General features: G+C 51.1%; 1 protein-coding gene across 1 annotated transcript in view; it reads left to right on the forward strand.

Annotated features, from left to right (window-relative positions):
• GRID2IP (Grid2 interacting protein) overlaps nt 1-27,840 on the forward strand; it is a 69,188-nt gene that overhangs the window by 25,126 nt on the left and 16,222 nt on the right. Inside the window, 13 exon segments of the mRNA XM_063315013.1 lie at nt 9,070-9,324; nt 9,808-9,893; nt 10,915-10,984; nt 11,168-11,262; nt 12,109-12,292; nt 14,148-14,320; nt 18,563-18,670; nt 19,869-19,966; nt 20,083-20,191; nt 21,465-21,772; nt 24,909-25,181; nt 25,183-25,320; nt 25,959-26,046. Of these exon segments, the coding sequence (XP_063171083.1) occupies nt 9,070-9,324; nt 9,808-9,893; nt 10,915-10,984; nt 11,168-11,262; nt 12,109-12,292; nt 14,148-14,320; nt 18,563-18,670; nt 19,869-19,966; nt 20,083-20,191; nt 21,465-21,772; nt 24,909-25,181; nt 25,183-25,320; nt 25,959-26,046 (1,985 nt within the window).

Raw genomic sequence — 27,840 nt, forward strand, 5'->3', positions numbered from 1 at the left:
TGAACCCAACAAACTTCTACAGAGACTTGGGATTGTCTGCCAATGAAGATCCGTGTCTGAGCACATATGTGTGTGTGTGCGTGCACAAACACCACTGACAGTTTCCAGGGTTCTTAATAACTATATTTATGGTCAAATCCCTTGTCTAGCTAGACAGGGCTGCTCTGTTGTTAGCTTGGCCCGCCTAGGATTCGGTGCCGGGGACCTTCAGTTGAGGCTTGCAGAATCAGAGACTTGTTAATGAAGTCCTTCCCCACAGATAATGTATTAAATGCGTATGTGCAATGTGTTGTGTTAAAACTGGGTTTTCCTGTTCTGAAATATTTTTACATTGAAGAAGGCAGCCGTTGGTGGGAGAGAGAGAGAGGATGGAGAGAGGTGTAGAGGTTAAAAGCGTGGCCCTGCTTTTTGCCAGGGGGCACGGTGAGTAGATGAGAATCTAGGGCTTGGGGTGTGTGACCTGCTTAGCCCAGGGAAGATGAAGTCCGTCCCTATTTCTTCCAGCCTTGTGTGATATCCTAGAGGTGTGTCCACAGTGTGTGGCCAAAAAGGTCAAGATGGTGGCCACGACAGTGTGACTGAAGCTCTGCCTGGGTTTATGCGCAATGCACCAGGTGCACCCCCACGCTTTTCAGGCCTGGCCATTGCTGCGGGTCTAACTTCCAAAAGGGAGGCTCTCTGGGCCATGTCCCCCTTCCCTTCTCGTCTGTTCAATAACTGGGTCAAAAAGTTTGCTATTTATAGGCCACCGCATGAACGAGAACTGCTGTGTGTTTCCTCCCTTTGCAAAGTGACCGGTGCTGCAGCTTCTGATTGCTGTTCTGGAGGCAGGCGCAATAGGAAGGACAAGCTTGAATGCCAGGGCTGGGGGGCTTAGGAGAAGTGGGGTGCCCATTGACCCCTTCAGCTGGTTTGAGATGGACAGCGAAGGAGAGAGAGGGAGAACGAAAGAGTGAGCGAGAACAAGCAAGTGAACAAACAAGTGTGTGGAGTGACTGAGCGGGACAGAAAACAATAGAAAGTCCAAGTCAACAAGTAGGAAAGAATGCGAGAGAGGCAGGAAGACAGAGACGTAATACGTGATCCACATGGTGGCGGGGGGCAGGGGTTGCCTTCTGGTAAAGCCAGAGAGGCAGAAAGCCCCTCCACCCTGCAGGTCCAGTTGTGACAGATGGCCAAACCCAGGTCAGAACTCGCCCCTTAGCCCCAGCCCATTGGTGGGTACGATCTCCACCATCCACAAATCCGCCAATGGCTTTCCTTGATTTGCCCAGCATGGAAGCTGTCAGGACCCTGTTACCAAGGCAGCCGGGCAGGGCAAATGTTGCTGGTGTGCCTGTGTGCCGCTTTGTGGACCAGGGAGGGAACCCAAAGGCAGCTGCTTGGTGATGGATGAGCCCGAGAAGGGCTTGGATGGGGTTTGGGGATTTTGGCTATTTTACCAGTGGAGAAGGGCAGCTTGATTCAAAATCGCTTGGGTACTGTTTGAGGCTAGAGCTGACCCTTGGTAGCCACAGCAGGGAGTGGATGAGTGGATTCCCACAACACACTGGCCCAGGCCAAGCATATTAACCCAGGCGATTTGTGCCTCTTGAAACAGCTCGACCTTGTTTGCCCCCTCCCCTCCTCCTGACTCAGAAAGAGACTCTCTCCAGCTGTGAGACCTGAGAAGTCTCAGAAGAGCTGGGAGCCCCTGGGAGAGAAGGGGAAACAGCTGGTGGGGCAGCTTCAGCCATGACAGGCCTGGTTCAGCCTGTTGAGGCTTCGGCTTGGGACACTCAGATGAGACAGAGCCCCCACTGCTCTGGGACTGCTAGACTTCCCCAGCAGGCCGCTGCGCTGGACCCTGTTAAGGGGGCTGGTGGGGAAGTTGGCAGGAACAGTTGGTTGCAAGGAATGCCAGCTCTGGAGAGCCTTGAGCCGGGCTTCTGGCCCATCCTCTCCCGCCTCTGTCCTTCGGGCCTCGTGCATCAAACTGTTCTGCGCCAGCCCTGCACGGCGTTTGGGGTGGAGGGGAGTGCCGGAGCGCTGGGAAAGTTACACTTTGGCCACAACGGAGCAAATGGCTTGGGGTCCTTTGAAGGACACTGGCCCTTCTCTGTCCCTTCAATGAGAAATTTTTGTGTATCTTTTTCTCCTGGCTGCCTCCAGTGCAGAAACACTCTTTGGACGGACAAATGCCACTTGACCACCAGGTAGAAAATTACCGAGGTCAGGAAGTAGGAGATACTTTGCAGGGGTGGCCATACGTGTGCCTCACATAAAAAATAGGCAGAGATGCAATTGCACCTTCTGGTGGCCATCCTGACTGTTTTGACCATGCCCTGCAGACACCCCTGCTTCTTTGATTCCCAAGAGATGCACTGCAGCCCCTCCCTCTCCCCCTTCCAGGCAGCTGTTTTAGTGAGGGCAGCTGGGGCTGAGCTGCTGCCTGTCCAGAGGGAAGGTTACCCTCATTGGCACAGAGTTGAGGCCAGCCCCCACCCCCTTTCTCCCCAGCAATGCCTGGCCTTCTCCTTGGATGACAAGGCGGGATGGCAGTTGAAGCAGATGGCAGCAGGCTGGGTGCACGGATGGGATTAAGCCAGGGAGGAGATTGCAACTCCCTGCACACCCTGGGATTGGAAATTTATTCATTTACTGGACTTATATGGCCACCTGTCTCGTATAATGATTCTAGGCAGTTCACCACAATCCATAAAGACAAAGATAGAAAAGGAAGTACCCTCAGCCTCCAGCTCAACCCCCTTCCTAGCCCCATGCTTTCGGGAAGATCCAGGTCTTCATGGCGCTCCAGAAGGCTAAAAGGGTGGGGATCCCTCGGATCTCAGGGGGGAGGCTGTTCCAAAGGGTTGGGGTGGCCACCAAGAAGGTGTGCCTCCAAGGTCCCCTCAGGTGGCCACGTTTAAGGGAGGGGACCTGGACTGGAGATGCTGCTGCTTCCTGTTGTCAGCCAGAAGGGTATGATGGAGTCCCAGCAACACCCAAATCAGCAATAGTCTCCTTTGTCTAGTGAAGATTACCCCCAAGTGGAATGAAACATACCCCTTTGGATTGCACCGTTGCTGTCGGGGAATGGAAGGCCACTTGAGAGACATCGCTGTGCAGGTCCACTGGGTCAGTATGGCCGGGAGAGGAAGCAGAACTGAACAGGAGAGCCGGCAGCGAAGTCCTGGATCCCCAGGAAGTGGGGTAGGGAGAGGCGTCTTTCACCATTGCACTGTCCGGGGAGCTGCCCAAAGAGGCTGGAGGGAGGCAGGAGGGGGGCACCCAGGGGCTGGAAGACACACCTTCCCTTGGTACTCCAGAAACTCTCTGCCCCCACTTTTTCAGTCAGTTTTTAAGTTTAAAAGTTTTTTTGTGTGTGTGGTGCCTTCAAGTCAGTGCTGACTCCAGGTGATTGCCTGGACAAGTCCCTGCAGTTTTCTTGGCCAGGTTTTTCGGAAGTGGTTGGCCATCACTGCCTTCTTCTTCCTAAGGCTGGGAGAAAGTGACTGGCCCAGGGTCACCCAGCTGGCTTTGTGCCTAAGGCAGGACTAGAACTCAGGGTCTCCTGGTTTCTAGCCTGGTGCCTTCACCACCACACCAAACTGGCTCACTAAGTTTGAAAGCTAAATGGCAAGTTAGCAAAGCACCCCTCTCCAGCATCCAAGGGTTCCTATAAATCTCACAGTTGGGTCTTAGAAAATTAAATGGTGTGGGACCCGACAGCCCAAAGCTTTGTTTAAAGCGTGCCCACGTTCACCCTGCCCAGAAAGCAAGGGATGGGAGCCAACAGCAGGTGGCCACAGCATCCAGCTGAGCTTGGATGATCTCCAAAGACCTAACAGAGTCAGGCCTGTTTTATACTTGGATGGGAGGCCCCCCAACAATCCAGGGGCTTTTGGCTGGACTCGGGAGTCAAAAAAACTTCCTAGAGGAGGGCAGTGGCCCACCATTTCCATGTTACTGCATGAAAATTTCCCAGATATGTTCATGAAGATCTTGGGAGCCAAGCTTAGTTCTAAGGAGTCTTTGCCTTTTGTAAAGGAATTTGGAGCTGAAAGTAGAAAGAGCCATTAAGGAGGGACTTGGACAAGAAATTACACAATCCAGAGATTAAAGGAAGTACGAGGAAGAAACACAAAGCAACCCTCCTTGATGTATAAGACGGCGCAGAGAGAAACTTGGATGGGCTTTCAAGGTTCTGTTACAATACCCTCCATCAGGGTTTCTCAACCTTGGCAACCTTCAGATGTGTGGACTTCAACTCCCAGAATTCTGGGAGTTGAAGTCCACACATCTGAAAGTCGCCATGGTTGAGAAACACTGCCCTACATCAATAAAGTAACTTTCCTGGGATCTCTGTGGTGCCCGTTTCCTGACCTGTCCTACTTGGAAGGGCTACCTTCTTTTACGCTGAAGGGGGTAGGAGAACAACCTCCCTGGTGTGCCTTCTGGTGAACCACCTCTGTGGGCCAGGCGGTACCTGCCATTGTGGCAGTTATTGGAGCCAAAACTTGCTGAGGGAGACTCTTACCAGCTGGAGTTCCTCGGTAAAGGAGAGCTACGTCTGCGACCAGACAGGCTCCTGCTTATGCTGCTGGGGAGATCTCAGCTCTTTTGACCAGGACTTCTCCCTCCAGCCCCATTCCAGAAAAAATAGCCAGATGTTTTGGATGTTCTTGCCCTAAGCTTGGAAGTCAGTTACCTCTCCTGAAACTCCTGAGATCCTCCTGTAATCATACAGTCTTGCATGTGGGGAAAGGTGGTTTATTCCAAAAAAAGTCAATGTAGTCAGCCTAGCAAAACTACTTATTTGTTTGAATAAGTTCTTGAGTTTCAACACATCTCCATTGGCTGGAGAGATTATCTGAGTCTCCTGCTTGGATGTTGTTAGGCTGGCTCTCCTTTCCACCCTCCCTCATCCTTCTGGAGCCTTATCCTCTTTTCTGTAGAAAGTGGAGGCCAGTTTAGACAATCTGGACTGAGAAAGTGTGTAGAGGGCAGCCAGGGGTTAACAGAATTCAACCTAGACCTCCCTCCTCTAGTGAGGCCCATGTTAGGTTTTTCTTCCTTTGCAAGAAAGGCAGGGATGGCTTTTAGGGCTTAGCCTTCCTGGGTCCTTTGGGGGAAGTCAGCCCCAAAGCCAAAAAGGGGGCAGGACAATTGATTCTTTTTCAGAAGAGTGTAGTCTAGATACTAGGGGTGTCTGCAGGGTATGGTCAGAAAGTTGAGATGCAGTTGAACCCTGTAGCCAATCCCAATGGTGCAGTTGAACCCTGTAGCCAATCTTGTTCATAAAATTAATCTCGAAATGGCTAAGAAACCTGTTTTGATAGTGGTTCTGATTCTCTTGGAATACAAGAAGGCAGACATAAGGGTTATTCCTCAGGAGTTGTGTAAGCTTAATTAGCTGAGCCTGGGTAGGGAGAGGGTGTTTGGGGAAACCTGTTCACGCCAGAGAGGAGAACCAAGGGGGCTTGGCTAGTTGGAGGCTGGCTGGCTGCTGAACTAGCAGTCTTGCTGCAAACCAGGTGGGGCCCAACCGGCAGGAATTTTTACCAAGGAACCAAAGAAGCCAGAAGAACATTAGACCCTGGTGTAGAAGGAGTCCATGTAATGTCAGAATGGTGCATTGAACAGCTCTACGATGGGCCAGGATGAGGATGCCCTTTAAAATTGTGCTGTGCTGAGTAGGACATGAGGATGAGCCCTCAGCTGACTGAGCGAAAGTGGCAGGAACATTAGGAGAATATTACCATGCAATGCAGGAGTTCTTTAGGAAACCAAAATCGAGCATAGTCAAGCAAGCGTCTTGGACTTCAAAAATATCAGATTTCAATAAATTCAAGAGCAGTGATAGATAGGCTTCACTGGCAGCAGAAGCTAATGAGAAAAGGAGTTCAAGATGGGTGGGAATTCCTAAACGAGTTGATATAGGAAAAGTACAGTTACAACACTTCCAATGATGAGCAAAAATGAGGGACGTCAAAAGAAACCGGTGGGGCTACACAGAAAAATTCAGGAAGATCTGAAAACTAATAAGGCAGAGGAAGCACACGGGGTATGGCTTCTGGAATTCTTTTTTACCACTATCAGCACTGTTTATATGTCTGTGTGAATGTATGCCCAGGGAAGCATGAAGCAAACTATATGTACTGCCCTGGGACAATGTGGCTGGGAAGAAAAGGGGGCGCAGAATGGGTGGTCCCCAACATCCTGAGTCACTGCCAAACCGCAGCCTCTTGAACTGAAATCACTGGGGGAATTTTTCAGTTTTCCTTCCCCCTGCCACTTCTGGTGGGTCCTACCCATTTCAGACTTGGTATTTCTTTTCCTGGCTCCCCCCACTCCAACAAATCTGGTCTGATGCAGTTTTCAGAGAGTTATCAGGCTGACTGACAGACAGCTGGACAGAGTCCCAAGTACTTTTACCTAATTTCTTTCCAATGTTCTGTTAGATTGAAAAGAATATAAAGGGCTTCTTTAGATATGCTTAAACTAAAAGGGGAAAAAATTATTTAAGGAATCATTATACCAGCTGTTCAGTGAAGATGGCAAAATGCCAACAGGTAACTCATCTCCTGTTTTGGTTCAGTTAGTTGCTTCACCAAGAAGCAAAAACAAAAAATTATGAAGGGAAGAAAGAAGAGGCAGAGCTGAAGCTTCAGACTGTAAAAACATGACCAAGAAATACATATTTAGTTTAAATGTCCAGGACCAGATAAATTGCATCCTAAAGTACTGAAGGAACTTGCTGATGGTCTGCCATAAATTCTTATAAATTATCTTTGACAATCCTGGAACTGTGAAGTACCAAATTAGTGGAGGAGAACAGGTATAGTCCTTATCTCCAAAAGTGGGTTAAAAAGGAGGATCCGGGGAATTATAGTCCAGAGAATCTGACATCAGTACCGGGAAGATTCTAGAGCAGATCATGAAGAGATCAGTCTGTGATCACCTTGAAGACAATGTGGTAATTCCCAGGTCATCATGGATTTGTCAGGAACAGACTAATCTTACTTCCTTTTCTGGTTGGCCAATTTAATAGATTGTGGTAATACTGTAGACGTGATATGCCTTCAGCAAACATTTGAGAGAACACATGCTGATCAGCAAGTGAGTTAAATGTGGGCTTGGTGGCATGAGAATATATACCTGGCTCAGAAATCAGACTCAAAGAATGCTTATTATTAATATTACCACACAAAACTGGGGAGAAAGATTGAAGAGAGATTGAAGGAGCTTGGGTCTGGTTAGCCTCAAGAGAAGAAGACTGAGGAGGAATATGAAAGGATCTTTGAGTGACTGAAAGGAGGTCACATAAAAGGTCAAAAACTGTCAGCCTTCCCAGGTGGACAGGCAGGAAACATCACTTGATGAGCTAATTCTGCTTTATTCGAAGGCTACACTGACCGAATCTTGCAAGTCTGAGTCAGAATCTCCTTTACAGCCTGATACCTTACGGCAGACCCTTCCTAAGTTTCTTTCTCTGCCCGTTATGCAGCTTGGGCTCCTCCTCCTCTTATCTGATAGTTCCGGAGGCAGCATCTCTCCCCCCACCCCGCCCACCCTCTCCCACATACATCAACTTGGTATAACCAAGGTTATTCCCACATACATCGACTGATTTCTTTCATTCTACAATGCAGGAAATGGAATAGATATCAATTACAGCAAGGCAGATTCTATTTGAATTTTTGAAAAAAAAATCCTATAATAAGAGAGCATGACAATGGAACCAGTGGTGGGTGTGGCAGAGTGCTGGAAAGTGTTTGGCCCAAGAAATCAGAAAAATCACACACCAGGCATTTCTATAAAAATAAATTTATTTACAGAAAGCACAAAAACATATTTACAAGCTCATGCATTCACATGCAGAGCTGAGAGGACTGGGAGGAAGGCAGATAGAAAGGAAAATGAAACTAACAAGCCCAGGCAAAATACCTCTCCAGGGCAATTAAAAGCTTTACCTTATATGGTCATGCCTTTTCACCCCCAAAACTAAGGATACTTAAGTTTGACCTTCTGACTCTGCCAGGGTGATTTGTTACCATAGCAACTTAATGGCTTGCTCCTTGCAAAAAACAAGGAAATGCCAACAGCGGGTACCTCTTTTTCCCTGGATGCATTCAGCCAGAAACTAGACAGCGCCCAATCTAGGATACTTTAATTTGGATTCCTGTGCTGAGGAGGGGGTTGAATTGGATGGTTAAAATGGTCCCTTCCAAATTCTGTGATTCTGCTGTATTATGGAAGGTTCACCCAGCACTGTTCCAAAACAAAAACCTAATCAGGGTAGGTGTCCTCACTTAGCTGAGAGGCAGGGAAGGCATCCAAGTAAGCAAGAAGGATTAATGTCTAGGTTCTCTGTAGCACAGCTGGCTGGGGAATTCTGGGAGTTGAAGTCCACACACCTCAAGGCTGCCAAGGTCGAGAGACGCTGCGCTCAAGGTTTCTCTCAGGCTGCAAGGACCGCCTTCTGAGGAGTCTTCGGGCATCGCCGCTCAGGCATTAAGAGGAAGGGAAGAGAGAGGAGGACGGAGAGTCCTCAGCTGCCCCGCGTAGGCTGGTGGGCGTCTGCACCGTGTACAGCAAAAACAGGCGGAACGCCTTCGGGGGAAGGGACGGGGTGAGCGCCGGGAGCTCATCATGACTTTGCTGTCAGGCTGTAATGCAAAAACCCCCACCATCGGGGGGTGCAGCCACGTTTTGCAGCCGTCTGGCAAAGTACAATGTCACCCGTACGGGCAAACCCACCAGCTCCCTGCGCCTCCCGCACGGAGGCAAGAGCGCTGGGCAGCGAAATCCGCCCCAGACTCCCGACGGGTCCCGCATCTCCGGGCCAGGAGCGAGCCCGTCCCAGCCTCCCTTTCCCAGCCCGCAGCGAGGCAGCCGGCTTGCGGAAGGAGCAGCGCGCGGGAGGCGCCGCCGTCGGCTGGACCCTGCGCAGCTCCGAGCGGAGGCGCGGGCGCTCCTCTCCGCCCTCCCGGGCGGCTCCGGGACCGAGAGGGCTGCGCCGCCGCGTCCGGGGCCGCCGCGAGAGCCGCCCCTGCCCTAACCCGGCTCCGCCGTCGCCTTCCCCAGGATCTTCATCCCCCGGAAGCACCGGCAGCGCTTCGACGAGGTGGTGTCCCAGAGCCTCATCAGCAAGCTGTGCCGGGCGAAGCGGGAGCCGCCGGCCCACCGCCTGAGGCGCAGCCGCAGCGAGGACCGCCCCGAGCGCCTGCTCGCCTCCGCCCGGGCCAGCTCGGCGCCCCGCAGCCGCGAGGAGAGCGGCCGCGGCTCGAGGAGGTCGGCCGCTCCGACCAGCAGCAGCGTAGGGACCGGGGCGGCTTGCAGGTGAGGGCCGCGGCCGGAGACCGGCCCCGGGGGGCAGGCTGTTGGGGCGGAGCCCCTCGGCCCCCAGGAGCAGCCGCGAGGGAGCCGGTGCCTGCGGGGCAGTTTCCGCAATGAGGGGAGCGGGAAGCCCATTCCGGTATCGGTGCCTCGTTCCTGGCGGGGCGCTGCGCTGGGCACCGTGTGAGGAAGGGCGGGCCAGGATCCCGAACTTGCAGACGAGCGTGGAGCGGGAGCTCGGAGCAGAAAAGCCCGCTGCTCACGGAAGGGGTTGTGGGGATCCCTTCCTTGGTGGCTGGCAGGGAGGGAAGGAGGGCCACGCCGAGGGCGGCGCTGCAGGGGTCCTGGGCCCGGAAGGACCGTTCTCCGGCAAGGGAGGCCCCCTGGGTCCCCCCTCTGCAGACCGCTTGAGCGGAGGCAAAGGCCTGGCGTGCGCATTCCGGCTTCCCGGCCGGCAGAGGACCACGATCTGCTCTCCCTCCCCAGAACCGTCCGTGTCCACAAGGGCAGCAGAAGCTTTGGGTTCACGCTACGTGGCCATGCCCCGGTGTGGATCGAGTCCATCCTGCCTGGTAAGAAGAACCCCGATTCCTTGCCGGAGGCTGTCACGGCGCGAGGTTGCCCAGACTTCGCTGTGGGTCGGGTGTTTTATGGACGCCGCTGGGCTCTCCGCCCGCTGTGAATTCTTCACCAGACCGACTACCTGACCACGCGTCTTGTTCAGGGGCACGCAGCTATGGTTTAGGGACGCCCTTGTCCTCTGAGCGAAGTCCGGGGGCCACTCCAGCACGTAAAAAAGGGGCTTTGTTAGCATGGTGATGGCCGCCATCTTGCCTCTTTTGACCCCTCACCTGCCAGACTCCGCAAAGGGGATGCCGCCAGGGCAAAGAAGTGGGCGAAGCCAGAACAAAAACGATGGGGGATTTAATTCAGTTTCAATTTCATTCAACTGAAATCTTGTTAGTTTTAATTAATGCTATAATTTAAGTAATTCCATCATTATCTCCTAGGCATTTCATCGTTTTACTGCTCTGCAGTACCCAAAAAACCTACATTTCTGTGACCACTTTTGGTAGCTACAGGCGGCCTCAGGTTGTGTACATTTGGACTAGGTGGGAATACGCAGTCAGAGTTCCTTCCTGGCGAGACCATCGAGCGTGATGCCATTTCATCCCTCTGGATGCCTGGCTACCACGTGCCTGTAAATGAGGCCCAGGGGCCATGGAAGCAATTGGCCAAATGGCAGGAGTGATCCAGATGTACCACCATCCTTGGTGTGGGAGTGTATCATCACACTGGGGCTGTTTCCCAAATTTCAGCGGGGCATGAATATTGGGGAATAGCAGGCTTTCTCCTCTGGTGGGACTGTGAGGTTAGCAAGAGGCAAGGTCTGGTTGCATAGCTGGTGATGGTGTCCCTTCCAGGATCTTATGATTCTACGCAGAGAAGGAGATGGTGCTGGAATTGCTGGATTGCCTGAAATCTTGGGAGTGGAGGGTCAGCCGTGAGGAAAGGTGTGCCTTTGTGGCCCAGCAGACTCTGCAAATAAAGCAGTGCTGGAGTACTCCAAGGGTGCTTTGTTTTCCTTTGCAGGGAGTCCAGCGGACAAAGCCTCCCTGAGAGCTGGCGACAGGATCTTGTTCCTTAATGGCCTGGATATGAGGTGAATTGGCAGCTTCGTTGTTCTCCCATGATCATCTCTGGGTTTTGATGTCCTTTTGACCCTGACCTGGATTGCACACATCTCTTCAACGGCTGCCCTGTCTGTGCAGAGCCCACCACTCCTCTTCAGGAGCACTCCGTGTGCTGCTTCTGCCCTTGATTTGTCCTGAATTCTGTTCTGCAGGAACTGTTCCCATGAGAAGGTCGTCTCCATGCTCCAAGGCAGCGGGGCAATGCCCACCCTTGTGGTTGAAGAAGGCATTGTTAGCTTTTCCAGCGGTAAGCAGAAAGTTGGTCTTAATCGTAGAATGCGTAGAATATTCTGCTTTCTTCACTTGAGGCAGGACGTCTCCCCTGGCCCTCTGTCTCCAGCTCGTTCTTTTTTCTTTCTTTAAGCTCTAAAGCTAACACCTCTGGAAGCTAGTTCTCCAGAGAGTCTAAGGCCCATGTTACATGGCATTCAGGGTCTTTGCAAACTCTAGGAACTTGGAGGGAACCATGACAGTTCAACCACTTTCAGCTGAAGTGGTTGAGGCCACGTGGCAAGAGATCCCTGCTGATTTGCTGTTCAGACCTCAGAGTTACAGAATGGGAATGACTTTACAGGTTCTGTTATCAAACATGGCAATTATTGTTTTTGGCTTATAAATGAAGCAACTTACATGTCACTAGGCCCAATTTTCTTTAGATTGCATCAGGAAAGATTTTATTTGATCACATGGGAAAAATGAAAGGGCTGTTCCAATGGACGGACAGGGAATGCAGGTCATAATAGTGTAAGAACGTTAGAACAAAAGACGAAGCTTAAAAAAAGCTAGAAAACATCCTAAGGACACAGCATAATGGAACATTACAGCATACTCTGAGGGATACATTTGAGCTACAACGAAAGTTTTATCGTACAGATCCTAAGTAATCCTTACTGCAAAAGGGTATATTTTCAGTGTTCTGCATGTACCCAGCACAAGAATAATAGTAAGGTTTCTTCAGAAACAATGCATAGATTTCACACAAAAATAGAAGGAAGATATTTATTCTTATTTAAAATCAGATCATGCTAATAGGTTCCAGAGGTTTGAGTGCCAGCTTGGTTTGTTGGAATCTGCTTTGTCTTTCTGTGTCTAGATGGTGAATCATCAGAAACACCCAGCTCCTCCTCTGCACTCACCTCTTTGCAGTGGGTCGCTGAGATCCTGCCCTCCAGCATCAAGATCCAGGGAAGGACCTTCCACCAGCAGCTGGAACATCTGCTCACCCCAGCAGAGCGGTACACAGTATGCAGAGCCCTGGAGAGCTTCTTCCAGCACAGGTAAGTGATGGTGACTCCATCCATGTGTCCAAATGAAAGATTCCCCAGGCTCTGCTCCCTTGGTGCTCCCTCTGGCAGGAGCTCTGCATTTGGGCTGAGTGCCACACAGCTTTTGGGAGGAACTGTGGGGCTTTGAGTTTGGGGCAGGAGCACAGAGCTGGTGGTGGGTCTCCATTCACTGCAGAATAAAGCATATCTGAGCCTGCTTCAGCAAAGCTTTTCTCTGGCATGGAGATAAAGTGAAAACCTTGCCTAAGCCTTTAGTTTCACAGATTGAGGCAACAGCCAGGGTGTAATGGTCTGTGGGAGTGACATTGGGAGTCAGGGGGAAGAGCCACTCTGCTAGACAACTGTCATACAGAACAGCGGAGGAGTTCTGAGAGCTGCGTGTTCCATCACATCTTGCAAAATTGATGTTAGCCCTTTGAGGTAGTCCAGACAACTACTGTATGAGTATTAACTCTACGGTTTAATTAACAGAATCTTGCAAGACTGAAAGTATTTCTCCCCTCCTTTCCTTTTACACTATGGAAAACCAGGGAGGGTCCTTTCTGAAGTGCTTCCCACGCCCCTTTTCCTTCTGTGGGCTGAGATACTTTTTGTGTGACAGTTGCCTAGTCTGCAGCTCTTCCTCCTGTCTCCCAAGGTCATTCCTACAGACCATTACACAGAGGCACCTTTTATCAGCTTCAGCTGAATGCCTACAGAGACCATATTATCTCTGTGTCGCAAGGCATATGCTGACTGCCAGTTCGCTTCCAGGCAATATACAGAGGGCCGGTCATTACCTTTAAACCTCCGTGCATATTAGGCCCAAGCTGGCAGTGTGAGAGAACATCTCTTTCAGTATGAACATCTGTGCTCCTAGGGAATATCTGGGAAAGTTTGCCTTCTCTGTTGCCACCAAGGGATCACCCCTACCAAATTGTCGGGGCTGACTACTTTGTTATCCTTTAAAAAGGCTCACGAAAGGCATCTTTTTTAAAGCTTTGAACTTTTGATTTCAACTATATTAACTATATTTATATTTAACTATATGCTTAACTATATTTAATAACAATGAAGTTATTACTATATTACTATTTGCTACTTAAACTGCTATGTTATGTTTTTAATGCCTCAAGTTTAAATTGGTTTATTGTAAACCATTGCGAGGTTTTGTAGTATGCCGAATTAAATAAATAATAACTGAGAAAGCAAACCAATAAAACATTTGTGTAAAACCCACAGTCTAGCCATCTGTCAAAACTTGCCACCACCCCATCCCCATCCTCTATTAAAAAGGGTGATTGTTGGATATTGACTGGCAGGTGACATTTGGTCAGAGGGGAGGGAAAGAAAAACAGGAGAACCCCCCAACCTTTACTGCATGGTGTCTCTGGAATCCAGAGTTCTTCCAGATACTTCTTTGTATTTTGTTCAGGTTCTGCAGGTATTTCATTTCGAACACATCTTAGTTTTCAGGGACCCATCTGTAGTATGTCCAGGGAGGGGGGCTGACTCTAAACCTGTCAATATATTCCCCCCCCCCATTCATTAAACTGGCTCTGATGATCTTAAGTGACAGGAAGGCAGATTCCTGCGGAAGAGTAGAAAAAGCTTCCTAACGTTAAGTGCGACTCAACAGGGGGGCTGATGGCTCGGAGGAGGGGAGGCCCCTTTTCACTCAGTGTGTCCACGCAGAGCAGCCAATAGTGGGGGGCTTCTATTCGTATTTGTGGACCGAGCAAGGGTTGAGCCCAGGGCCTCATGGGCCCCTTCCAACCCTATCTAATCACGGGGCCGCAGAATTTGGATTTTCTTGCCAGTCACATCTGCCCTAAAGAAGTCTTTGCTTTCTTCCTTGTCCACTCAGAAACATTGACACCCTGATTGTGGATGTCTACCCTGTCCTGGACACGCCTTCCAAGCAGGTGATCTGGCAGTTCGTCTACCAGCTGCTAACCTACGAGGAGCAGGGCCACTGCCAGCAGAAGATTGCCAGGTTCCTCGGCTACAAGTCCTTGGCAAGGGGGCCATCGGATCCAGGTGAGTCGCACCCGTGGGTGTTGCCTCTTGACTGGCAGCTGTCGTGTCACCATAGCGTGTGGCACAAAACATGGATTGCAGTGTGTGTTTGTGCGTGCAGATCTTTTATTTGTTTAATTTGTATATGGTTGCCCATATTATGCAAACCAGTGCCAATAATAAAATACACAAAGTTAAAAAGATAAATGCACCCAGATGGTTTTTGGAAAGGCAGGGTAAAAGAACTCTCCAAGCAATGGTTCAGGAACCTTTAGCAGTTTGCTACGAAGGGGGAGCAGGAAAGAAGGTGGTGAAAGGTAGAAGTGGGGCAGGAATAGAGACAGGAAGGGTGCCCTGAGGCACATCTGGGAAACCAGGGATCTCTGCATCAGAAGGTGAGAGACTGAAACTGTTTCAAACGACCACAGGCCAGCTTTTCATGCAGATCCTCCCAGAATTTATCACCCCCTCAAGTTTAATCAAAGAATGATAAAAGCAATAATGAAGCAACGATAAAATAAAGTGATTATTTTTTTTCTTTTTCTTTATTTAGTAAAAGAGAACATAGAGAAAAAGATTAAGATAATTTTAAAAAAGGAAGCCATGCAATGCAACAACACACTCTCATTCTCATTCTCTCTCTCTCCATAATCCAGTCAGTGGACCGAAGGCCTGAAGTTACTTGCAATTTACTTATAAATTATGTTTGGACAGTTACAGTGAGATTTGATTATCCTTTAACTGTTACATAACCCCTCATATGAAACAAGGTGACGCCCATGAAAACCACCTCATCATGACTTTTACTCAGTGGGAGTAACAGCAAAGGTCCACACCTCCAACATCCCAGCAGATGTGAGTTGTAGTTCTAGCCGATGTGGAGGGCAGGAGAATGAGGAAGTCTGGACTGGAGGGTCCTGTGGTCCTTGGCCTCATAAAGGGAGGAGGGCTTCATGCTGGCCCACTCACCGCCAGCCTCCTGCTGCAGCCACAGGGAGGGTCCACCCCAGACTGGCCGCTCAGAGGCTGGTGAGCAGCTGCCCCTACTCGTGGCACCAGACAGATCCCAACCGGGAGGGGTAGGAAGTTGTTAGGATGGGGGGTGGGGTGGTTTCAGTGTTAGAAGAAGCGATGGAGGAAGGAGCAGGGTTTTAGGGAACAGCCTGGAGGAAAAACTGGAGGAAATGGAGCAGAGGGAAAACTCTTGTAGAAGGGAGCAAAGTCAGCCCCCAAGGAGAAGTGGCACCTCTGCTCAAGGTCTTCGATGCCCTTGCGGACGTTCCTTTGCCGTAGGGTGCTGCGCTTCTCCCTCCTCCCTCTCGGAAGAACTGGAGCTTGCTCAGAACAAATCCTCTGCGGGGGAAGTGGTCCAGGCATCTGCGGGACTGGGCTGGGTTGTGGGCATTTTGTCTGCTTACCAAGGCAAAGATCCAGTCAATCGAAGGATAAAAGGCTCCTGCAACAAGCCGGGATCCAGTTCTCCTTGGAACGAGTTTGGTCTGAGTTTCCCAGGGCTGGAATGGAGCCTGCTTTTCCAAGTGCAGATTTTAGGTTGCCATAAGCAGTCGGAAGTTGGGGCAGAGCCTGGGAAGGGACTGGAGGAGGGACTGGAGGGAGCAAACGCCTTCGCCCACCAAGAACCTTCAGATTTCCTCCATGGGCAGTGGGCCCGATCCTCCCAACGTGGCCCTCTCCCTCTTGAGTCGGGGGAGATGCGCGAGAGCCCTGCTGGGTGCCTCCCTCTCCTGAGTCTGCTGCAGGATCCGGCCAGCCCATAGAGAGAGCAGCTGCCAAGGAAACATTGTGGCATGGCAGGAGGGTATTAGCCCATCACCCGGTTGCTGCTGTGAATGACTTGCACCTACTGCTTCATGCAGGGTATTTCCTTGGGTTGCTGTGGCAACCTCGGCACCAGCTGCGTGTTTTCAGGGATTGTGGGCATTCATCTCATCAGAGTAAATTTAGAATGAAAGGTTTTAATCTTCAGCTTGGGAATTGTTATTTACAAGCGAATGCCTGTGTTTGTTCCAAGGAGATGATTATTAAGCCAAAGAGCAGCTCAGATGCCCAGGAGGAGGTGGGGGGGGGATAGGAAGAGCCTCCATATATGGAGGAAGGAGAGGATTCTTGCCTTGGACAAACAGGCACATCAAGATGCCTCTGAGTGAGAGGGGCGTTCCCCAACCTGGAGCCCTCCAGATGTGTTGGAAAATGCAGCTGTCAGAATTCCTCTGCTGGTCTGGCCAAGGACCACGGTTGCCGAAGGTGGGCAAGGAGGGGTTCCTGCAGCCACAACTGCCAAGTGGGCAGAGCTGCTACCCGGGAGGCTGGGCTGTAGGTATCTTTGACGCCATACCAAGCCCACCTCCCTGCTGGCTAGAGCTGCGTTCCAGGAGAAAGAAGCTGTAGAGTTGCCTCCACTGGGGTGTCCTAAGCCTGTTTCACTCAGTTTCATTTATTTCATTTACATCTCAATCCAGAGAGCATGGAGACGCGTGACTTGTTCACTGAGGAGGGAGGGACGGCCGTACCCCCTGTTCGGCTGTCTCCAGGCTGCCTAGGACAGTTGAGACTTCAAGCGTGGTTGCCTCCTTGGGGAAGCACTTACGCCGCCTGCCTTGGCAGACCCCCTTTCCCTGCCAGCGATCCTGGGTTCCGTCTCCCCTGGTCTGAGGAGCAGTGCTGGAGAACCGTGGCGGGTGAACAGGCGCAGCCAGCCCAGGACCAGGCAGGCCGGCGGTTGTGTGTCTCTGCAGAGAGGGGTCTGGGGAGAAGGGATTTTTTTCCTACATTCAGTCTAGATACATCCCAAGACAACCGCAGGCTTCTGATCCTGAGGAGTCAGCTCATTTCATGTGTGGCGCTCACGCCCCGTGTCTTCGCTTTCGAGAAAAGCCCCTTTCTTTAGACCAGGGTTTCTCAGCCATGGCAACTTGAAGCTGTGGGGCCTTCATCTCCCAGAATTCCCCAGCTACCCATGCTTTAGACAATTCCTTTCATTTCAAGGAGTGGCTAATAGTGTCCATGTTTTATAGTGCTGTGTTCAGCAAAAGCATAGTGCCCTGTGGACAACACACATGTGCGGGGGAAGGGAGGGCAGCAGGAGCTGAAAAGGGCTCATAATTAAGTGTGTGTGCGTGTGTGTGTATGGCATGAGTCACCCCCCCCTAATCTACCACATCCAGTGCAAGTTGGTAGAGTGACGTACTGCACGTTTTCACTTCCCAGTCGGGCTGACAAAGGGGGCCTGGCCCAAAGTCACCCAGCTGGCTTTTCCGCCTGAGGGAGGGCTAAACCCTTGGTCTCCCCCGTATACTCCCGCACCCTAGCCACTACCCACAGAGAGGGAGAAAGAGAACTAGAAGACCTTCCAGCTGTAGGGCTCTGTGAGACGCATGTAAAGAAGATGTTGTTACAGTATAATCAGAGGCCAGTGGTCTCTGCAGCCAGCTAACGGATCTATCAAAGCAACGACCTAATGAGGCTTCGCAGCTCTACCGAGAATGGAGAGTGGGGAGGGGGATTGCTGGAGCCTGGATGCAGGGGCAGCGGAGTGGCCCATAAATCTGGGGGCAGCAACACGTTGCTCAGAACAGTGATAAAATCTGCAGGATGAGACTCCCTGGGCTCCCCTAGTACGCCTTTTGAAGTAACACCCTGCAGTAAACGTGGAGGCTGGCGAAGCAGGAACCAACAGTTCCCGGGCTGGGGATGGCTGTCATGTAAACATACCTCAGCTGCCTCCGCAGGCCGCTCACCAAGGCACCAAGCATCTGTTGCTTTGGAAGGGTGGAAGCCTCGTGTCTGAATTTCTGAGAAAGTGGAAAAGTGCCCAGTGACGCAATCAGTGGTTATGTGCGAGGCTTTATAGTTGTCTGCAGTAATGATTCTAGTCTAGGCGAGATGCGTCTGTTACTCTTCTGCCAAGTCAAGCTGAGTAGTTGAGTTAATGCTGAAGTACCAGTCGAAGAGAATCTCTGTAGCTCAGGGTTGAACTGCGGAGTCCTGGCTGCTCCCTGAGCCTGGTTGTTTCCTTGCGGACGTTTCATTGCCAGACTATGCAACTTCTTCAGTGCTTGAAGGGAGCGGGGCTTGCACGTGAAACGCCTGCAAGAAAACAATCAAGCTCAGAGAGCACCCAGGACTCCGCAGTTGATGCTGAAGGGTCAAGTGACTGGCAGCCCCCAAACTGTGTTTCTTTGTGACAAGAAGGTGGGATTGTGATGGGCATCTAAAGCAAAAGTGCTGGCTTCTCCTCCTCAGCTACAGCCGAGCCAAGTGTGGATGAACCGCCTCGCAGCTCCATACGGACTGGCCCAGGGGGCTGGAAGAGTCTGCACGGCCACAGCCCCGAGGATGGAGAACCCAGGGGTAGGTTGTGGGGCTGGGCTGGTGGCTGTCTCTGGGCTCTTTCCCCACCTTTGTCCAGCAACACGTGTAGGAGGCAACTTCATCCCCCCTCTGTTTGCTCCCCTTCCGGAGGTGGGGATAGTGATGCATCCCATCTATAGAGAGAGGTTTGGGGGAACAGCGATTGAATGCAGGGCTGCCATAGCGGTGGCTCTGCTTGCTCACATACCTTGCGGTGCCTGAAGATTGTCAGATCCCCCTCTACAAATTTTGAGGGACTCTGCCAGATAACATGGATTGTACCCTACAGTGTCTGGAGTGGCGTAACAGCTGTGCTCCACTCCCCTTTGTGGAGCACAGCTAGAACTTCCACATGGCCACCTGGGCTTTCTCACGCACTGAGCCCCTTGCGACAGAAAGCTTTCCTCCTCTTCCTTATTCTGAGCAATCAAAGGATTACTCAGAAGGGGCTCCAGTTTGCCTCAGTGAGCAGAAGGCTGGGCGAGAAAATCTTAAGAGGTTCGTTCCGATTCCGTGATTCCGATTTGATGAGTTCTGGGCCTGGCCTTGGCTGCTCCCCAGCTCTGGCTCGTGCAGGGAGGCTGCTGGCGCTTGTTGGCTTTGGACCGTACTCTCTGAACCAAGCAGCCCATTGCAAAGCGTCCTGCACGTGCCTTTTACCTGAGCCCAGCGATTGCACTCCTGCCCACACTGGTCCCTGTGCTTCCTGCTCTGGGTCGTGGCTTTGCTCCCACCCAGAGTGGGCATTTATTCTGGTCCACCTGCTGACTAAGTATTATTGCTTTTATTTATTGTTTATTAAAACTGAATGCCACTGAGTTATCTAGACCCATGGAGGCCCTCAACAACATCAGCTACACTGAAATGCCTGTGGTAAAGAATTACCTGCCCCCCCATAGCAAAATCAATGACAAATCAAAACATTACCAATAACAATACCCAGTAAATTCAAATGAAATATTGATGGCAAACCATCATTCCTGAAGGCCCTCCAGATCAGTGTTTCTCAACCTTGGGAACTTGAAGGTGGGTGGACTTCAACTCCCAGAATTCTCCATGGTTGCCTGGAGAATTCTTGGAGTGAAGTTCACCCATCTTAAAGTTCTCAAGGTTGAGAAACACTGCTCCAGATGGACCTCAGGGGACCTGGTGCCATCCATTCCTGCAAGAATACTACCCCCCACCATCTTTCCCACAGGTTCCAGTGAAGCCGGTGACATGCCAGGCTGTTTAGCTCCTGGAGAGCGCCAAGCAGGTGATGGAACTTCTCTTCCAGAGACCCCCAACCCCCAAATGGTGAGTGGCCATGCTCTTGATGGGCTGGCAAACAAGCGGGCTGGGGTGGAGTGTGGCGCAAGAAGGGCCAGCACCCAAGTGCACCCACAGCTTTGCTTCCTTCCTTCTGCTTGCAGATGTCGGCAGTCTATGCCGAATTGGAAAGCCGCCTGACTGCTGGTTTGGGAGGGAGGCTGGGCCACCTGCCTGTGCGTCGGGCATCATCCTGGGTTCCAGAGCCAACAGGTAGCCCCTCCAGTCTTGTGGGTGTACACGAGATAAATTTGGGAAATTTTGGTTGGGGTAAAATTGAAGCTTGTAATTTGTTAGGGAAAACTGGAAGTTTTTTCCTCCTGGTTGGTTGTGCCCCAAGATCAGAACCAAGAGAACTTTAACCAGGCAGACTTGTAATGCTGTAAGGGCCAAATAAATACAGATTTATAGATTCTCTCTCTTTAAAGAAAGGTAAAGGTTTCCCTTGACGTAAAGTCCAGTCGAATCCGACTCTAGGGGGCGGTGCTCATCTCCGTTTCTAAGCCTTGGAGCCGGCGTTGTCATAGACACTTCTGGGTCATGTGGCCAGCATGACGACTCGGAACGCCGTTACCTTCCCGCCGAAGCGGTACCTATTGATCTACTCACATTTGCATGTTTTCGAACTGCTAGGTAAGCAGGAGCTGGGACGAGCAACGGGAGCTCACCCCACCGCACGGTTTCGAACCGCCGACCTTCCGATCGACAGCTCAGCGGTTTAACCCGCAGCGCCACCGCGTCTCTCTCTTTAAAATTCAGTTAAACACAAACATGACCATCATAAATGTAGCGTTGAGTTTCACCCAGCAGACAGTAAGGACCATTCTTTTTAAAGAAAGGTAATATTCAAAGTCAGAAAGAAACAGCTTCCCTTTCTGTTATCCCCTTCCCCAGGTGAGAGAATGCTACACGTATCAGATAACATTTCACAAAAATGTTGGTCACATTTCAAAGAATTTTTCCCTTCTCTCCGTTTTCCAAAAAATGCATTGAGCACTTCTCACTATCTGTTAGGCTAGATTCTCCAGACTGGCTAATGTAAATTAAGTGGCAGCTAATGTTCCAATGTTTATTCTTTTCCTGTATTAAGTGAAGGATGACTGTGTCTCATTCTCAGCGCTGAGATACTCAGTGTTTTGTTGCAAGGAAAACAAATTCTCTTTCTTGACCAGTGTGGAGGATTTTAGATTCCCCAAGTTGCCTGAATGGGATCTGTTGTAAGAGAAGATCTGTGTTAGTTTATGGTGGTAAAAAATCAGAAGGAATCTGGTAGCATCTTTCTAACACATTTTATTAATGTGAGCTGTAGCTCACGAAAGCTTCTGCCTTTTAATAAAACGTGTTAGTCTGAAAAGGTGCAACCAGGTTTCTTTCTGACTGAATGAGATCCGGTGTCACTGCTGTGGCTGGTAAAGGCCAAAGTGCCCTGGCAAAAGTTGGCATTATGTTGCAGATTGCTGCGTGTCTCTTTCTGTACCTTCTGCAGGTGCCCGGAAATCAGGTCTGACTATTTCCTGGCAGAATGATCCTGCCCAGCAGCCTTGCTATTACCGCTCGCCTGGTGGCCTCCCTTCCCCCAGCAGCACAGACTCGAACCCATACGTTAGCCTGGACAGCAGCCCAGCCCTGTCGCCCAAGCTGAGCCCCCCATCTCGCCAGAGGAAGCTGTTCACCTTCTCGCGGCCGCCACGCAGCAGGGACACAGACCGCTTCCTGGACGCGCTGAGCGAGCAGCTGGGGCACCGGATCACTCTCGTGGATGACTTCCTCACGCCTGAGAACGATTATGAGGAGGTGGGAGGCGGCGCCACGAGTGCTTTCTCTAGCCAAAGGTGCCAGAATGGAAGCATCTGCTGGGAGGGCTGTCTTCTGATCAGGCACCTGGGCCTGCCTGAGCCCTGCGTTTCCATGGGATGACCAATTGCCCCAGTGGAAGTTCCACAGGTGGTTTTTACACTTGCTTAGTATGTCTAAACAAGTAATGTAAAACTAAACCAATAATTGAAACCAGCCATCGAATAGCCTAGAATCCTGGGGTTGGAAGGGACCTTGGAGGTCTTCGAGTCCAACCCATGCCCAGTGCAGGAATCCACATACCATTCTGGACAAATGACCATCCAGTCTTTTCTTGAAAACAGCATGAATGCAGCACAATACCCCAAAAGGTTAGAAATTGGCCCTGGTCCTGCTGGTTCTCTTTTGTCATTTTTGCCCCCAACATTATCTCACCAGGAATAGGCAGAACTTCTGCACCTTGGCGTCTGGCCTTCTGACTTCCCAGAGCCTAATGACCCCCCAGAGTCCCACACCCATGCGCTGCTCTTCAAATGCTGCTGCAGAAAGAAGAATGTTCGGTAAAACCGAGAAAGACATTTTGGTTCAACAAAGATCGTGAACTTGCTTCTCTTCTGAACACACATTCCTGCGCAGGCGGGACAGCAGCACCTGGCTGACCTTGGCTGACCTCCTGCCGAGAATAGTTAGTAGCGTAATGGGAGGCCCTTAGAGGATACTAGAGCTGTAAGCAAAACTGGGAAGTAGAAAAATATTCCAGTAGCCCACGTTTCCATATGCAGCCAAAACATCTGCAGAGATGCTGTGGCCACGGGGTCAGCCACTAGCTCATCTCGGCTTTTCTTGGAAGCTGTTTCAGATCTCAGGGTTCCAAAAGGCCACTGCTGATGCAACAGAGTTTGCTCAACTGGCTAATGCCAGGCAGGCAAGAGAACCTGGAGGCACTTTGTCAGCATCCAAGGCCTGGATCCCCCAGTCATATGAGAGAGACATTAGTTTTTATGCAGATATACTTGTCAGGATTCTTCTTAGGCAACATATTTATGGGGCCGTTTGTAACAACTTTTCTGTTCGACGATTTGGAGCCATCTGTGTGCTAGTAAACATCAAAGAAAGAGAAAAACAACAGGCTTGGGGGAAAGCCAAAAGTTAAGTCTTTATTTGTTTCACTGAAATGTAAAACGCCACTTGAAAGGCTGTGTTTTAACAAATGCAAAGAGAGTTAAAATACAGATACAAGACTGAGAGGCAGCAGGCTCTCAAAAGCCAAATTAGAAGCCTCTGCAGGCCAAAACAATCCCCTAAAGCAGTGTTTCTCAACCTTGGCGACTTCAAGATGTGTGGACCAACAGAGTCCCCCATTGGGGGAGAGGGGCAGTAATATAAATCTAATAAATAAATAAAAATAAAAAAATAAACTCCCAGAATTCCCCAGCCAGCCTCCCCACATATTTCCAAACATGCAAAAAAGGCTTGATTTTAGCCCTACCTGTTTGGAAGGCCAAACGATGCTGTGTGTTCCATCTGGGAAAACAGCAGCTCTTCGGGATGAATCATGGTGTCCACAAGATGGTGGCTGCAACTGTGATGGAAGCACGTAATACACATGATACAGGTAATACACTTAAAAAACAAGCAGAGCATCTATCACTAATCGAAGCGAATATTAGTAGCTCAGGGTTGAGCTGTAGAGTCCCTGGTGCTCTCTGAGCCTGGTTGTTTTCTTGCAGACGTTTCATGGCCAGACCAGGCAACATCTTCAGTGCGAAGAGGGAGTGGGCCTTGCTCCCAGTTTATATACCGTGGCTTGCCCAGCTTGTGCTGGTGGGGGCGTTCTCTCCTTGGGAGTCCATTGATTGGGCTGTTGTTTGCTGCTTGGTTGATTGCCTGAGTTAATAGTTCCTTGATTAGGGTGTATTGTGCTGTTGGATGGTTCATCTGGTGTTAATCCTAGCGTTGGTTTTTGCCTATCTGGGTGTCAATTGCTGGCAAGGGAGTGTTCTGGTCTTTTGGCTTTTCTACTGTCCCTTCTGAATGGTATGTAAATGTTGTTTACCTCTGTGTGTCTGTTGATGGCTGCTTGGTCTGAGTGCCAGGCTTCCAGGAATTCTCTGGCGTTTTTGGATTTGGCTTGGTTTCGGATGCTCACCCTTTTCCAGTTGAAACTATGGTTGAGTCTGTCCGTGTGTTGTGAGATTCAATCACACTATCGTAGTTGCCATCTTGACTTTTTGACCACGCTCTTTGGACACCACTAAGAGGAATCAAGCAGGGGTCAGAAAGTCCTTCAGAGGACAGGAAAGCCTCTTCCAGGCAGACATCTCCCAGGGCAGAGGCACCGGGAGGAAGGGAGAAAGATGCCTTCTCCTGGCTGTCTTCAATGTGCCTACCAGACGCCAACCTGGCACCCGCCCTCTGGAACATTCTGCCCCAGAGGTGAGGCAGGCCCCTTCGCTCCCGGACTTCCGGAAGAATTTGAAGACCTGGTTCTGCCGCCTCGCTTGGGGTGGGAGAAGCAATAGTTCCTCCTGGGGCTGGTTGGTATCATAGAGCCCTCCCCGAGAATGACATCTTCGCTCCTTGGATTCTGTATTTATTTTATTTTTTTATTTATATTGGTTGTTGATATTCTAATTATATTTTTATGGTTTTAATTGTTGATTTTATTGTGAACCACCAGAGTCCCCCTTTTTGGGGGAGATGGGCGGTGATAAAAATTTGAATAATAAACAAACACAAACCTGGCAAGGGTTGCCTAAAAGTGAAACCCCCAACAGAAGGCTCTGTCCAACAAATAAAAACCCTCAGTGCTGATAATGACTGGCTTCCCATTGCAACCCGAGCCACAAATTAGCCAACCTTGTTTGCGATGTCTGGTGCAAGCCCAGCCCGTATGTTTGCAAGGGCCAGCACGGACCAATAGATCTGAAAATCGTCTCTCTGAGGGTAAAGGTGGGGAGTAATGTTAGTTTGTTTATTTAATACGTTGCCCCCTTTTCCTGGACACAGGTGTTCCTTCCGGGCCATGATGCTGTCAAAATGATGCAATGTGCTTGTGATGTTGTGATGCCATTTGCCTCTGGAGCTGTTCTTGGGCTGAAGGCATGCCTTCCCACCGCTGCCTTTCTCTCCCCAGATGAGTTTCCACGATGACCAGGGCAGCTACGTTGCCCACGACCGGAGCAGTGCCAGCGAGGGCTTGAGCAGCAGCGAAAGGAGTTCCCTGACTTACTCCATCTTGTCTGACCACGTCCCCCCACCTCCCATCAGCCCACCCCCCATACCTCCGCAGCTCCATGAGGCCAAGGAGGAGTCCAGGGCCCCGGAGGCTGCCCAGAGCACTTCCTCCCGCCCCCATCCCACAGCCCAGCTGGTCCCCCCTCCCCCTCCCCCTCCTCCCCCCCCCTCCTCCCCCTCCCCCAATGCTCTGTGTGCCCCCCACAATGCCGCAAGGAATTGTTCACCGCAGGAGCGAGTCCCACCACATGAGCGTCAAGCGGCTGCGCTGGGAGCAGGTGGAAAATTCGGAAGGCACCATCTGGGGGCAGGTAGGACCAGAGCCCTAATGGGGGTGCCTGACCCCCCCCCTCTCATCCCACCCTGGCCCCTGCTCTGTTGAAATCCTCTGGGCTTTCTCTTCTGCCTGATGAAAAGCCCGCAAAATCTGCAAGCGTGCACGTTCTGCAACAACCTAGGCCAATTAATTACCCTATTTTGAATGCTGCGCTGAGCTTTCCCTGTTCTTTCCAGGAGTATTTCCATGGTTATGGAAAGGTGTATTTGGGGGCGCTCTCAAACATGGTGGTCTTGACTGTGAACCTGTTTGGGAAGGGAGATGCCCCACCCTTTTCTGCAGATCCAGAGGAGCTGCTTGTCCTCTTGTTGCTTTGGGGGGGTGGGTGAGAGAGAGAGAGAGAGACTTATCTATAGATGCAGATAAGCAGAATTTGGCCCCAAACAGAACTTCCCATCTGTTGCATGCCTGACCGGTTGGGGAGGGGGAGGGGGGCTTGTCAGGTAGATGCTCCCCCGGGTTACCTCCATGTCCCTCCTTTGTGACCTTGGTGCCCTTCTGCTTGCGGGGCGGCTGGGCATCAGCCACGGGCCCAGTGCCAAGGGGCCCTTTGACGAGCAAAGGGTGGGTTTGGCCTTGACGTTACTGCCACTTTCTTCCTTTCGGGCATAGCTTGGGGAGGATTCGGACTATGACAAGCTGAGTGACATGGTCAAGTACCTGGACCTAGAGCTGCATTTCGGAACCCAGAGGCCGGCAAGTGAGTCCTTGGTCTCTGCGTGGCGGCAACGGCTTTCTGGGCTGGGGGCCTCTGAGCTTCTGGGAACAGGGCCCGCTCTGGTGGAGGGTGGGCAGGAGAAGCAGCTCGCTGTGGCATCTTGGTGGTGCCGCAGCCCCCCCCTCCTGCCTGGCCTGGGGTGGGGGCAGTTGTGTGCATTGCAGATCTGCTTCGCTGCCAGGGGCTCCTTCTGCCTCGTGTGCTGCCTTCCCACTCCCCCACCACAGCCCTGCGCTTACTGGCTTGGGCAGCATCCGGTGCCTTCCTTGCTGCTCCCGGGTTGCTGCTTGCCTTGGGCCAGGAGCTTTCTCAGCTCTTGGCCACACCCTGTCACCCCTTTGCGCCTCAAATCTAGGCCAGGGTTGCTGTTTGGGTCACAGCTGGATGGGGGGGCGGGCAGGAGAAGTACCAGGCGTTCACTCAGTGCTCCCTGGGGAGGGGAGAGGGGGAGAGCCATTGACACATTTGCAAAGCCCGTGGATTCTGAAGTATTCCCTCCCTCTGGGGGTCTCCAGATAGGAACTGCCCCCGTAGCTGAGCCCCCTTAATGCCCAGCGCTTCCTCTGGCCACACTGGATGTCAGTGGGGAGATACCCCAGAGCCTGGCAAGGAGAGGTTGGGAGAGGACGCTTCTCTCCTTCAGAGAATGCGATGCCGTCCATCGGGGCAGTGATCCTTGCCACCGTCCTGCAGGTCAGGGTGCTAGATGAAGATGCAGGAGGCCAGGCTCAGACCCACCTGCAGCCGTAGAAGCTGACATGTGCCTTGGGCCAGTCATGCTCTCTCCACCCAGCCTACCTGATAGGGGGGTTGTTGTGAAGAAAAATTGGAGGAGAAACTATAATGCCTTGAGCTCCAGGAAATCACTGACTTTTTTGTTGGTGGTGGTGGTGCCTTCAGGCCAGTTTTTGGCAACTATCTGGGCTGGTCCCTGCAGTTTTCTTGGCAAGGCAGTGGCTGGCCCAAGGTCACCCAGCTGGCTTTGTGCCTAAGGCAGGACTCGAACTCGCGGTCTCCTGGTTTCATCCTGGTGCCTTAACCATGATGCCAAACTGGCTGTCTAACTAATAAACAAACAAACAAACAAATAAATAAATAAGTTTGGCTGTAATTAGTATTCCCTTACGAAGAGGGAGCCTGAAGCTGAAAGGCGCTTCCTTATGGCCATTGGGGAGGACACGGCTTACAAATCTAGGGATACCCCTCTGTCAGCAATGGTTGGGCTCCCCTCAGCCAGCTCTTGGAAGCCCATGAAGACCACAACCCTCCTCACTGTTGCCCTCCAGAACTGGTTTTCAGAGGTAGACTTGGAGGCAGACTATCGTCCTTGGGCCCTGTGCTGTTCCAGAGCACTCACTATGCCTCCTCGGCATGGGAAAAGCAAATTCCCCTTCCCCAGCCTTAGACTGGGGGCTAATTTTAAAATTAAAATTTAATTTTTAATTTTTATCCTACCTTTATTATTTTTTATAAATAACTCAAGGTGGGGAACATACTTAATACTTCTTCCTTCTCTTTTCTGCACAACAACCCTGTGAGGTGGGTTGGGCTGAGAGAGAGGGACTGGCCCAAGGTCACCCAGCCGGCTTTCGTGCCTCAGGCAGGACTAGAACTCACAGACTCCTGGCTTCTAGCCCGTTGCCTTAACCGCTAGACCAAACTGGTTCTCCATTTCCTGGCTGTTAATAGCTGTCAATCTGAATTAAGTCGTTAATCATCTGGTCATTAGGTCAAACAGTTAGGCTGTTGGCCTATATTTATTTATTTATTTATTTT

Source organism: Candoia aspera, chromosome 14 (genome assembly GCF_035149785.1).
Source record: "Candoia aspera isolate rCanAsp1 chromosome 14, rCanAsp1.hap2, whole genome shotgun sequence".
Lineage (NCBI taxonomy): Eukaryota > Metazoa > Chordata > Lepidosauria > Squamata > Boidae > Candoia > Candoia aspera.